Source organism: Prunus avium, chromosome 5, assembly GCF_965620075.1.
Source record: "Prunus avium chromosome 5, drPruAviu1.hap1.1, whole genome shotgun sequence".
NCBI classification, from domain to species: domain Eukaryota; kingdom Viridiplantae; phylum Streptophyta; class Magnoliopsida; order Rosales; family Rosaceae; genus Prunus; species Prunus avium.
The window spans coordinates 23,352,388-23,366,521 of NC_142288.1; the positions used below are offsets into that span (position 1 = coordinate 23,352,388).

The window sequence follows — 14,134 nt, forward strand, 5'->3', positions numbered from 1 at the left end:
AATCAGCTGAAGTTGCTTCTGAGGCTCTCAATGTGTGGATCGTATTAGCACCCCGATTAAATTAATTAACGCCGCTTTAGGCTGACATTAAAGTTTTAATCACTACAGTAAACCCACTTGCTCTTGGTGGTGCTGGCTGCTGTTCTTGTTGGTGAATCAGTGAAATGTGACCTACAAAACTATTAGCACATGGGTAACTTGATGTTGACAATTAGGACAGCTTTGCATCTCTTAATCTCTCTATTTAGTATATTAAACTAGGCCTTGTTAGTTGTTAACAGGCATATAATTATTTTAATCTTTTTCTAGTTCTAAAAGCTCACACTCTTAAGCCCCTTGATGTTGAAGCATCATAAGCTTTAGTATATTGTGTATAGGAATATGCCTCTAAAAAGATCCTCAGTTTACTTCAACAAAATTCTACGCTATCGTGTCCCATCTAACTTCCAATTATACGTCTCTCTAAAAAAAATCAGATTAATATCCTATAATCTATCAGAAAATGCTCATAAATTCATTATGGCCATTGCTGTCCATGGGAGCTTAAAATTTTGAAGAAAATAATAGAAAGGACAGTGGGCCAGCAACTTTGCTAATTTTGTTTTTCCTCAGACGCGCATGGTATTAAGATAGTACAGTGGAGGAGAAGGACCAACTGGGGAAGGCCAGATGACCCTACTAACCTCATAATTAATGGCAAAGATTTTCCTTGATGATTTTATTTCATGTAATTTAATAAAAAGACCCCAGAAAATGTGCCCATTAGTCACCACCCACAATCTGGAAATGCTGCCAAATTAAACCCATTTTGTTTTTCTTCTTCTTCTTCTTTTAACAAAGGACATGAACATAAAAACATGGTGGATGTTATAAAAATAAAATAAATAAATAACAGTAAGCTCCACTAAATAATTTTTCAGAAAATAAGCAAAAATCTATGGCAGCCTGCAGAGTGTTCAATTTTTATTTGACCAAGATTTAGTCAAATGCAGCCCAATTCATTTGGTTCAACGACTAATTATGTTTCATCCTCATACTGTTGGTAGGTAAGCTAACATTAAACTCTTCGACCTTAATTAATTTAATAATATAAAAAGAAAAACTAATGTAAACCTTATTTCCCCCACAAGCAAAGCCATAAAAAAATTTAGAATTAGCAGCTTAATTGGATTACACGCAAGTGCTTTCAGAAAAAAGCATTATTAGTGTGAGGAAAAATGTTCTTCCTCCTGCGCATGCTTATGAGATCCTCAGATTTTCCCATAAAATCTCAGCTTTGGATTTAATCCAAAACATTTGTTCTGTTTCTCATGGGCACCTAGAAGGTGGAAGAAAATAATAAAATTATGAAAATTAGTGCTTGAGTTTTATACACTTTTAGATGATTGAGTTGAGATATGAGCCTCTTAAAAATTTTCCCTCTCTCTCTGGGGCTTCTCTCTGAATTTGGATTGGAAAATGCCAGGAAGCTTATCAAGAGCTTGGGAAATGTAGGCATCCATGGGGCCTAATTTAAGCACTTAATTGATCCCCTATAGGTTTGTGATTGACCAATCAGAGCTTTGCAACATGGGATTTGACTTGACTAGTGATAAATAATCACGGTTGACCAATCTTCTTGTACTGATATGAGTTGCTTTGCATTATGTTGAGGCAGTTAAATTAGGAGGAATCTTTGCTTACTTAAAAGATAAATTTATTTTAAAATTTTCACTCATGGGATTGCTTGATTAAAGAAGTACATGTTTTTATTTTAAAAATACCAACTTATGGTGTGTGCTGCTTTACACGCGTGCGGATATTATAGTAGGGGTCATACATACTTCTTTATAGTGTATTTTGTCATGTTTATTAATCCGTAATTTGATTATGAGGAATTGAATTCAGGTGAATTAGATTCTGGATTCCTATTGAAGTTGTTTACTAAATCATATAGATTGAGGGGAGTTAGATTACAGACTCCTATTAAAGTTGTTTACTAAATCATATGGAATTGGGGAAGGAGTGGTATTAATTACTAAAATGTCATCGTTGTTGGTTTAAAGTAGATGACAAATTTGAAATTTTGAAAATTGTGTGAGGACATAATGGGTAAAAAAAAATGAATTCCTAATGGGTTAGTTCTCCATGAATTAGAATACCACCTCCCACCCAAGAATTGAATTTCTCCAAAATTTTGTGTGAGCCCCACTTACTTTTTAATTCCTTGATGTGAGGTAAATGCAAGAATCCTCCATAAGTCGAATGTCATAATTAGTAAACACATCATTAGCAGAACTTGTTAAGTAATTGAACTAATCTAATATCAACAAAACTTCTAGCAAAACTTGGGCTCTCCAGATACAAAGCCGCATCTCCTCCTTGTGGGGGAGAAGGTCTCTACCCCTCCCCTCCATCTCTCTTCTCTAGTTTTTTATTTTATTTCGCGGTTCGTGCTCGAGCTTTCCTGTTCGTTTTTGGGGCTTCTTGCCTATTTGCTGGGGCTTCATGCCTCCTATCTTTATTGTTCCCGCAAATCTTTACCATTCCATTCCGCTCAGTGTTATCCCTTGGTTGTTCTCTAATCGGTTCATGATTTCATTTATTGTAGCAGATAACCCGCAAAGCGATTTCTCGAGATTATCTTGGAAGGTGTGTAGAGCCGCATCATTGCTATGACTTGGATGCTCGCACCACCTCCTTTCTGTCCTGATGGTTCTATTTGTTTTGCCTTGGGGTTGCCTTGAGTGTTGTTGGTTTATGGTAGATGTTTGGTGGTGCTTGTGCTTTTTTGTGGTTTTTAATTTGGTTAGTTTTTGTCAAATTTTAGTTTTGTTTATATGTTGATATCATTATCTGGGGTAGTATGTTGCTCATGTTTATCTGATATTGCAAATTAAATTTGTGCTTCCTTGTATTGCTGTATTTGTACCATCCTCTTGGTTGAGTTTTTCGTAATGAAATTTCATCATTCAAAAAAAAAAAAATTTCTCAACAAAACTTAAAAGTAGGAAGGAAAAAAAGAAGTTCAAAAACCACTTGTTACTTAATAATTGGATAAACCTTCAAAATCATATTGATGATTACTTGATAGGGACACATGAGAGCAGGGTGTTTTGAGGTCCCAAATCTCTGTTGCAAGTATCAAATTGTAAATTCCAAGACCAAAAATCCAGAAAATTTCAAGTCCACATCATTTCTTCTGGCCTCAAATGAGGTCCAAAGTTGAAAGTCCAAACTCACAACATGTGGGGCTGTGGGGACCAAAATCCTATTCACCTTTCTCTATCAATTCTTTTGTTTATAATAAAAAGAAAAATATATATATGCTTACATGGAAGCAATTCCAGGGTAGCTCTCCACCCACCCACAAGCTGAAAAATCAACCCCATTTGCCCCATGATTGTCTTCACATGGATTCCAACCCAAAACAAGTCTTTCTTTATTCTTTACAATGTATCCATAAACCCTTCCTTAATTTGCATTTCACTATTACAATTTTTCTGTTTTTGGTAGGGTACCCTTTTATATTTTTTTCTCTTTGGGTCATCAAGTAGGGTACCCTACCCTACATAATTCTCTCTTTTTTTTTGTTTTTTTGTGGGGGTAGTTTTCCAGAACCAAAGTCATATCATTTCATTTTTCGTGCGCAGGTGTGAGTGCAGCCAAGGAACACCAAGCAAATTGGTCTCCACATGGGGTGTGCATATACAATATCACAACCCCACCAATCCTGGTACTTTTCTCTCTCTTGTGACAAAAATTTGGAAAGAAATTAAAAGTTAAAAATGTTTTCTCTCTCTTTTGAAGCGCAATTAATTTAATAATGAGTTTTTTTTTCCTTTAAGAATTCTTGTCTGTAGTTCATAGTGATAAGAGCGTTCCTGGTTTGAGGGGGTGTGGTGGGGCAAATGCCCAGCATGTCCCTTTCAGGACCCCAAGCCAAGAGTGGATCAACAGAAGCCTGTCTGAGGTCATCAAGATTAGAGCAGCCATTCTCAGATCTCATCCAAGCCTCACTTAATCATTTGGACTCTAGAATAAAAGCATGGATAAAACATACTATTTCTTTAAAATATGGCATTTAATACTAATCAAGAAAGAAGATTTAGCTCCTCTATGCGGAATGACGACCATCATCCAGTACTGCTATTTGTACTATATTTACTAGTTATGTTGTTCATCGTATCTTGTATATTAGTTGGTTTGGTTGTTACGCTTGAGTTTCACCACTGTAAATTTATTTAGTAACTTTCTAGTTTGTAGAGTTTTACTCAAATGACTATTTCTAACCACGCTTCAACTATTTTAGACTAAAAATTGCTCAATAAATAAACTAGTAACTATTTTGGAGTGCTAATAATATTTTCCGAGTCAAAAAGATTTTAAATAGGTCATTTCATGAAAATATGTTTGTTTTCGGTTTTACTAGTAGTTTGGTACAGCGATCTTCCTCCCACGCCTACTACAAGAGTTCGGTTTTTCATTCGACCCTTCAATAAAATGAGAAATTATAGCCTTATTATTATTTTTTCCCATTCCAAATATAGATGTGATATCTTGAACTTCCATTTTTAAACCAAGTATTATAATTTTTTATTTTCTTTAGGCGTTCTTTCTGATTATAATTTTCCTATTGATTCCTTAAGAAGGTATAATCCAAAAATTGAACAAAGTTTCCCATTCCCAATCTAATCACACTCAAAATACTAAATTCCCTAAACACATACTTCAAAACTAATATTATTATGTTATTGTAAAACACACCCAATTATTAGCACAAAGATAGTGCAATTATCATATTAAGAGGACAGGTGTCGGACAATAAAGTTACGTTTAAGAACCCTAATCTAAGTGATGGGGCCTAATTATGCAAAGACGACATAGAATAGGTACAGCCAAACACACACATAACCTAATTGTGATTGGCTTGTCCTTACTCTCGTCCACGTTCTCTAATGAAAAAAGGTTTAACAAAAGTAATTATAATTAAGACCCTAACCCAACCCAAACCCTCTGCGCTTATCGGCACCACTAATTCTATTCTTATTATAAACACCACAAATTGCTGAACAGATTTCACATTGCTTTCATCCAAATGGCATCCCCCACCAACACAAATTTCTAATCCAAATTTCATAATCTTAATTGTGATGATTAGTGTATATATAACCCTTGTTTTTCCTTTTTTTTTTGAAAATAATTAATTTAATTAAACCAAAAGGTAAACAACTCTTGGGTTTAAATTGCGTTGCCCTTTGCAAAAAGTTAATCACTCTTCTTCTTTTTTTTCTTCTTAATTTTATTTTAATATGTGCCCTTTGCAAAAAGTTAATCACTCTTAGCATCACCAAAGAGCCTAATTAATTATTTTTCTCCCGCAATTAGAAGCTCCATTATTTGCAGGGACTTCTTAATGACTCCACCTCTCCCACACACGCACACACACTTACTTACGCATCCCTCACTTTCATACTTGTACATTTTACTTGTCCTCACGCACTCATTTATTTTTTCTAACTCTTTTCTTCATTTTTTGTGTTGACTAGATGACCATGATCGATTCAACGAAGTGATGTTTCCAATCATGCAGGCCAAGCCATGGAACAACACCATGACCTTGTAATGCCACGGCCAAACATTGGGGAGGGGTTGGGGGTGGCCGGCCGGCCGGCTACCGGAGGCATGGGAGGAAGAGGATGCAAAGTGATTGATATAGCATAAAATAATGGAAGCAAAGTGATTGCAACAAGTCCAGGACCCAAAACCTTTGGATATTTTGCCATTACAATCAATCAATCTCAAGACTATATATATACTAAACATTGGTTCTAAAAAAAGAAAAGAAAATATATTTATAAAAAAAGAAGAAGAAAGAAGCTTAATACCATGTTATGTAAGACATTCAAAAAGATGGGATTAAATTAAATTAATGAGTGAATAAAGAGAGCATAGGAAAGTGGTGTGTGTGGAAGGCATCTTGGATTTGATAAATGATATATTCATAAATGATAGAAATATTCTTGTAGGGGGACAGAGAGTTGCTTAAGTTGTTAAAGATGCAAAGTAGGGGGAGGAAGACTAAGATTAGATTAGTCATTTGTTTAAACCAAAGGTGGGTTTTAAACAAATCCTCACTTCCTTTTCATTGTTCTTCCCAGAGAGGGGAGAGGTAAAGCACCCTAATCTGACGTAACATGCATACTTTCTTTCTCATTGTTTTTTTTTTTTTTTTTTTTTTTTTTTTTTACAATTTACTGTGATTGTCAAGCTTGTTGGTTGGTACTTTTTACATCATTTTGTTTTTAATATAAAGATTTCAATGTTCATGTATTATATACAAAAAGACTGTTACATTCTTTCCACACCAAACAAATAGTAAATAAGCACAATCTTAGTTAGGATGCCCATGTAAGAGTTTCTTTGATTCTGCATGATCGTTAATGAAAGCACACCAAATTGTATTAATTTTGATGTTAAATCGCTCTGTTATTGTAATGATCCTTTGTGGCTAATAGCTTTTTTGGCTGAATTATAAATGCAATCCTAGAATTTCTAAAAAAAATAAGCATTTACTCTCCTTGTCCTAAATCACAGTTAATTCGAACATTTCATTCTCCTATTGGTATCTCTCATAAAAGTAAAATAAAAAGTACTTATTCTCAAATCCACCAGAGCTCAATTCTCAACATCAATTTCCATTGAACCAAAGAATGAGAGCGAATAGACTTTATTCTAGTTTATTGGTAAGTTACCTATAATTTGACGGGGATGCTTCACACGATAATCCATTGTGATTAGTTAAAAGATAGTTAATTGTGGGAGTTTATAGATTCAATGGTTGTGATTTATATACCTCTCAAGGCTAAAGTTTGAATTTCGACGGCCTCTGGTGGTTTGGCCTCATTTGTAGGAAAAAAGAAGACAACTAATTGCTTAGTAATTTTGAATAACTGATTGTAAGTCTTTATGCGGATTGGGGCACTCTAATTTTCTAAGTTTATTTGTGATCAAACTAATATTGTTTTAGTAACATGTATCATCTAGTTAAAATATGTCATACGAACAAATTTGTATTGATAATTCAAATATGTAAGATGTGGCACATTTCAAGTGAAACGACATGATGTTAGGTTCACCAAAAACAACACTATGTTAGGTGTAGATGTGCTTTGAATGTTCTCGTCATAATTAGACATAAGAAAAATATTATGTGGAAACTAAAGAGAGGAAATGTAATTACACTTGGCCAATTATGTTAGGTTTATCCAATTGCGCATATTGAGTGATATGCATCGTCCAATTAAAATATATCATGTGTTTACTAAAGAAAAATCATGTAATGATAATTTTTTATTATCTATAAGACTCTATATATATTTTTTGGAATACGTGTCACTCAACTTATTACGTAACAGAGAAATCTCCACTTAGTTTTTCTTATGTAAAAACGACATCATGTTAAGTTTAGTCGTGCTTTGAGATTTGAAAACAAAAATGTTCTCTTATCATACTTAGGTAAAAAGCTACATGGAAGCAAAAAGTAGAAACATGTAATCATGTGATGCGTGAGTTTTCCACATCCCGCAAATTAAGAGACATTTTGTGTTTACCTGAAATATGTAACATGTTGTCTTTTAACTCGATGATACATGTCACGTGATAAGTAGCTCATCATCCAAGTTATTTTAAAAATGAAAATGTTGCTTTGAGGAGACAAAAAAAAATTACATGGAAAGTTAAAGAGAGGAAATGTAATTACACGTGGAAGTGGGACCCACAGGTTTACCCACTCACGTGGAGCCGCAAATGGGACTCTGCTGACGTGCATGAACAAGGACCACCGAACCGCTCGCAGATTGTCTGGGAAAGAAAGAAAAGGTGAAAAAAACCGATCAAGATCTAAACGCTTACCACGTGTTCAGGCGGGCCCCACTCCCATCACGAAGTGGCATGTAACGTAATTATCAACCCAAAAGGTCCAAAAAAAGCAATTAATTCTAACCTCCACGAAAACCCAAAAATTAACAAAAAAAAATAATATATATTTAAAATTTAAAATCCCACCCCAAAATTCTGCCGGGTTAACTCGAGCCAACCCTGTTGCCTGCTTCGAAGCAGACAACGAAAGGGACGGCGACAAACGGAACGGCACTCAACTTAACGGACCTCCGTTACCTCAAACCGCACGCATTCCGAAGCGCCGTTCACATCACCAAATCATTGATAATTGAATTATAACATCCGTTACGAAACGCCGTCGTGTCCCTGCTCCTTTACACCACTCCGGGGGCCCCATCTCTCCGTTAGGCGTTCCGTCCAGTTAACCCCCCTCCGGTTAACCCTTAACTACGGTTAGTTCGGTTCCAACTGTTACACAGAAAGGAAGAGAGAGAGAGAGAGGGTCAGAGTTAAAGCAAACAAAGTCTCGCGTATAATAAGACGCGCGCAAAGCGGTTTGGGGATTCTCTGTAACGGCGTTTTCTTCACACCTGGATTCCCTAGAGAGAGAGAGAGAGAGAGTGCGTGAAGAGTGTGAGGGTTTTTTAGAGAGAGAAGTGAGAGAGGCAGAAGCGGTTTTGCGAGCAGAGATGGTGGTATTGTAACGGTTGCAGAGAGAGGGGATTGGTGGTTTTGCGTAACGGTTTTTCGATCAGCGAGAAAAAGCGGTTGTGCTTGTGGTGGTGGGAGCTCTGTGATTAAAATCGTATTAACGGCTGATTAAGAGTCATTATTGGTCGTTTTATTATGCTTAATTATAAGTATACATTCAGCTCAACTTTGTCTGCTTAGACCCAGAGAGAGACAGATAGAGGGAGAGAGATAGAGAGATAGAGAGAGAACGAGAGGGAGAGGGAGAAGGAGAGAGAACCGAGAGATTATCTGAGCTTTGTTGGGGCATTTTTGGAATTTGCTGACTCAGGAGAGTTCGAGTTTCAGCGATGGCGAATCGAGAAGGTGAAATGGCCGTTGATTTTCTCTCATTTTCTCAGACTTTCTTTCATTTTCTCGGAAAATAAATATAATTTCTGCTCTCTTTTTAGGGGGCGTTTGTTTTGCAGGTGGTGATCTGTATCCGGAGCTATGGAAGGCCTGTGCGGGCCCACTCGTTGAAGTCCCTCGCAGCAACGAGAGAGTCTTCTACTTTCCACAGGGGCACATGGAACAGGTAAATTTTACTTCTTGCTCTTTCGTTTTTCGTTTTTTTATTTTTAACTTCGTTTTTCTGTTTATGGGGTGTTTTCTTTTCGTTGAAATTGAAGAACTTTTTGCCATTTTGGGGTTTTCTTTTGGTGTGTATATAGTTGGAGGCATCATCACCAACAAATAAGGAACTGAATCAGGAGATTCCTCAGTTTAATCTTCCCTCAAAGATTCTCTGTCGCGTCCTTAACATTAACCTCATGGTATTCCTTCTTTCTCATCTTATTACTTGTTAATCCTCTTATTTCCCTGTTTTTTTCTTCTTCTAAATTCTGTTTGGTTACTGAGAAAATGAAGGATGGGAAGTAGTAAGCCTCTGTTTCTGATTGCGGAAAAATGATAAGTTAGATCAGCTGGATCCGTTAGTTGATTTTAGCTCCAGCTGATCAGGAGTCCTAATAATTGGAAAGTCTCCAACTTTATAACTAGTTGAAATATATTTTTCATTTCCTGTGTTTTCTCAGAAACCAAACAAGTCAGGAATAATTTGTGAAAGTTGGTTATTTGGCAATAATTTACATTGAGTTTTCTGCAATTTTAGGCTGAACAAGAAACAGACGAGGTTTACGCACAGATTACTTTACTACCCGACACAAATGTAAGAACCAATTGAGCTGCTTTCATATTTTAACAGCTTTCAATATTTGGGCAGCACTTTCTTTGTCACTACTGTTTTTTAATAGTGTTAGTATTTATATGTTTAGCAAGCCGAGCCTACTAGCCCTGATCCGAGTCTTCCTGAACCTCAAAGATCTACAGTTCACTCATTCTGCAAGATCTTAACTGCTTCAGATACAAGTACCCATGGTGGCTTTTCTGTTCTACGGAAACATGCCACTGAATGTCTTCCTCCACTGGTATTTATTTTGCCCGTTGTACCTTTTTGTTGGCTTTTCTTTCTATATTTTCGTTGATGTTGATTTCCATGCCTGTGTCTTCTCTTCCAGGACATGACCCAGGCAACCCCAACTCAGGAATTGGTTGCCAGGGATCTTCATGGTTATGAATGGCGGTTTAAGCATATTTTCAGAGGTGAGTGCCTCATCTGCTTTGCACTCTTGCAGTTGTCCCAAATGTGTGATTTCATAACAATTAAGAAGAGATGTAATTTTTTCATTTCTCATGAGTTGGACAGTCAGTCTTGTATGTAAAAATTCAGACACGCTGAGTGATAGAATATTATAAGCATATTAATCAATCCTCACTCATGGTTCCTCATTCTGTGATTAACTGAGCAGGTCAGCCGCGTAGGCACTTGCTTACAACAGGATGGAGCACTTTTGTTACTTCTAAGAGGTTAAGTGCCGGGGATTCCTTTGTTTTTCTCAGGTATACATTTTCTTTTGTTCTTATCTCTTTTTTCTTGCTTTCTTTTTATCAGTCGTCATCTAAATCTAACACTGTGTAGCCTGGAAAAAAGAATTTTCTAGTAGGAGGGTACATGGGGCATATATAATTTTATCTAATACATATAAAATTGGTGGCTCAGAGGGGGCAATGGGGAGTTGCGTGTTGGAGTTCGGCGTCTTGCTCGTCAGCAGAGCAGCATGCCATCATCTGTGATCTCAAGTCAAAGCATGCATGTAGGGGTGCTTGCAACTGCAACCCATGCTGTTGCAACCCAAACTCTCTTTGTAGTCTATTATAAGCCAAGGTTTGTGTTATTTTATTAGACCTGATGAACTTAAAATGATTTTTTTTTTTGTATTGAATTATTTGCATGGGATTTCTCATATTCTTTCATGATTTCCTTTAAAATGTCCAGGACGAGCCAGTTCATTATCGGCTTAAATAAGTATCTGGAGGCCGTCAACAACAAGTTTTCCGTCGGCATGAGATTCAAGATGAGGTTTGAGGGGGAGGATGCTCCTGAGAGAAGGTAGAAGTCTAATACAGGATTTCCGTAGTATTTTTTCCCTTTAAATTTGTTTATGAGTTTTCTGATGCTCTTTGATTTTTCAGGTTTTCGGGCACAATAATTGGTCTGGAAGATATATCTTCTCATTGGTCACATTCAAAATGGCGGTCACTTAAAGTAAACTTTTCTTATCATTTCCCTTTTTTTTTTCTTGTTATCTTGTCCCTCTCTCCCTTCTTGCTCCTTTCCCTATCTCAAATGAAAATCAGGCATCAATTTGCTCTTCTGAAATATCTTCCAGGTTCATTGGGATGAGTCTGCATCAGTTCCAAGGCCTGATAGGGTATCTCCTTGGGAGATAGAACCTTTTGTGGCTTCTATACCTGCAAGTGTTCCTCAACCATCTGCAGTGAAGAACAAACGGCCTCGACCAGCTGCTGAAATTCCAGCCCTCGGTAAGAACCTTTTACTTTCTGTTTCCTCCCCCTTCCCCTTTTTTCTTTGTTTTGGACTAGATAAGTTTTATTTTTATTTTTAATATTTTGTAATTAGTTTATTTTATTTTTATAATTCTGACCTTTTCTTTTATTTGGATAATAGATGCTACGAGTTCAACTGCACCAGCTCTCTGGAATTCTGGGTTGACGCAGTCTCATGACATGTCACCACCGAGTGTTGCTACTGAAGGCAAAAGAAGTGAAAACCATGCTCTATGGCATCATCAACAGGCAGACGTGATCAGCAATAACAACTCTATCTCAAGGACTCAGACTGATGGGGGATGGCTATCTCAGACAGGTGGTTCTAAGCTTATGTTTCAGGATGCAATGGACGATACTAAAATTTTTTCTGCTGGCACTGTTTTCTCTGGATATTCAACTCCAAACTCATCAAAGCTGAAAAATGACTCAATGTGTGACCATGTTGAAAATGTGAAGAAAACTGAGACAGCCACTAGTTGCCGAATTTTTGGTATAGAGTTTTTTAATCATTCTGCAAGCTCCCCATCTATGGAGAAGACACCTCTACAACCAATCAGTGCATCTACTGGAACCACTGAAGGACGTGTTAGTAACTCGTTGGCAGCTGAGTCAGACCAGAAATCTGACGTTTCAAAGGCTTCTAAAGAAAGCAAACCTGGACAGTTGCAAGTATCCTTGAAAGAGACACAGGCCAAGCAGAGTTGCTCCACATCCACCAGAAGTCGCACCAAGGTGCTCAAAGTAGATTTTGTTTATGTTTTTTGAATTATGTATATTCAATATTTGGTAGACGATTTAGCTGAGTACTGATTTATGGTGTTTGTATATCCCAAAAGGTTCAAATGCAGGGGATGGCTGTTGGCCGAGCAGTGGACTTGACAATATTGGAAGGATATGACCAGCTTATAGATGAACTGGAGGAGATGTTTGATATCAAGGGACAGATTCACCCCGGTAACATATGGCAGATTGTCTTTACTGATAATGAAGGAGACATGATGCTTATGGGTGACGACCCGTGGGCGTAAGTATTCTTTATTGCAACAAAGCGTTTGTGTTTGGAATTTTTTAATGTGTGCCTTTGGTTATATTTAAATCCTCCGTGTCATTTTCTTTGCAGGGAATTCTGTGACATGGTGAAGAGAATCTTCATATGTTCAAGTCAGGACGTGAAGAAAATTAGTGCAGGGTGCAAACTTCCATTGTCTTCGCTAGAAGTTGAAGGAACCGTAACAAGCTCGGACTAACATCTCAATGGCTGGTTGTTCCTTTTTCGTTGTCTCTTTTGTTTCGTTCGATTTTTGGGGCATGTCTTTTGGTTGTTTGTTTGTGGAGGAGAGACTTAATTTTGGGCAAAGGGAAGAAGAAGTTGGGAAGTTGGAAGAAGGAAAGAGGACGTCGGCTAATTGATAGCTCGTTTTTTAGAGCTAACTCTAGACATTTGACTGGAAACTAAAAGAGGCCTAATGCAGCAGCAGCATCTGTTTGGTAGTGGGTAGGATTTAGAATCTGTGAATACTTAAAAGCTATTTGTGGTGCAGTTGGGTTTGGGGTTTGGGGTTTTGGGATGGGGAGTCTTTGTTCCATGTTGTTGTTGTTGTAAATATTTATGTACCTGTTTACTTTGGCAGTGTAATCTTTTGGACGTTAGTGAGTGACAGTATGCAGTATGCAATCTTCTGTTGCTGTGTTTAGATTTGAATGATTTATAATAATCTGTACCATTTGTTTTCTTCCCATCAAAATTTGTTCATGAGTCCACGCAAAATACTAATGCCGGACCTTTTTCTATCCCTTTAAAAAAAAAAAAAGGAAAACGAAGCTGCATCTACAATAAAACAAATTGAGGCCCCATAACTTTAGGCTGGGGCAAAGGGCTTCTTCAAGCTTGATTTGGACCAAGAATTTGGATGAAAAGTTCAATTTGGATCGAAATTAATAACAGGGTTGAGCACAATTATATTATTAAAAGTTTTTTTCACTACATAAGTAACATTGATAAATGATACATACCACTAAGGCCAAGTTGATCGATCACATCGCCTTAGTATTTTTTTGAATACTAGTGATAGTCTAAAATACAAGATGAATGAGGTTTTTTACATACACACACACACAAACAAACACTACCAAGGTTTCATGGGTGTACAAGCCCGAGACCATTGGTCTACAAATCAATGCCATTTTTCACTAGGCTTTTTAGTCTCAAATTTGCTAGGCCTACACATAAAAGACGTGATAATGTTGTATTTGTTCAATTGAGGTTCCCACAAGATCGCTATGGCTTATGTTAGTGAATCTAAAAAATTAGAGAAGCCAAAGAACTCAGGTTTTCTGGTGATGTCGAACAACAAGCAAGAGTTTGATGAATACATTAAAGAAGATGATGTCGTGTAACCTGTGTATGTGAATGGGTTGTTGGCTGTCTTGTCAAAGGGTGTATCTTGCCCCAAAGAGGTAAATTTTTTATTTATTGATTTTTAGGAGTTGATTTCAGATGATTGACATGATGAGCTACCACCTATGAGAGATATACAACATCAAATTGATTTGGCGCTAAGAGCTAGTATTCCCAATCTGCCCCACTACCGTATGAGCCCTAAAGAAAATG

At 36.9% G+C, this 14,134-nt stretch overlaps 1 protein-coding gene across 2 annotated transcripts; it reads left to right on the forward strand.

The window, feature by feature from the left end:
• Positions 1-8,412: 8,412 nt before the first annotated feature.
• On the forward strand, positions 8,413-13,268 carry ARF9 (auxin response factor 9). Of its 2 annotated transcripts, none has more exons than XM_021976101.2 (14): positions 8,413-8,937; positions 9,042-9,148; positions 9,285-9,386; positions 9,725-9,781; positions 9,888-10,040; positions 10,131-10,215; positions 10,422-10,512; positions 10,673-10,837; positions 10,949-11,062; positions 11,146-11,218; positions 11,343-11,496; positions 11,642-12,255; positions 12,360-12,547; positions 12,644-13,268. In XM_021976101.2, exons 1-14 carry the CDS (start codon positions 8,922-8,924, stop codon positions 12,768-12,770), a joined length of 2,046 nt encoding a protein of 681 aa, XP_021831793.2. In that variant the 5' UTR covers positions 8,413-8,921; the 3' UTR covers positions 12,771-13,268. The 2 variants fall into 2 exon arrangements, with proteins under 2 accessions (XP_021831793.2, XP_021831792.2); XM_021976100.2 differs by having other exon boundaries at positions 8,414-8,937; positions 9,024-9,148.
• The last annotated feature ends 866 nt before the right edge of the window (positions 13,269-14,134 follow it).

Bases quoted from the DNA above. Each gene is read 5' to 3' on its own strand.
- ARF9 (XM_021976100.2), top strand. The intron at 9,782-9,887 runs GTAAGAACCAAT...TTATATGTTTAG, and splicing joins CTTTACTACCCGACACAAAT to CAAGCCGAGCCTACTAGCCC. The intron at 10,216-10,421 runs GTGAGTGCCTCA...TTAACTGAGCAG, and splicing joins GTTTAAGCATATTTTCAGAG to GTCAGCCGCGTAGGCACTTG.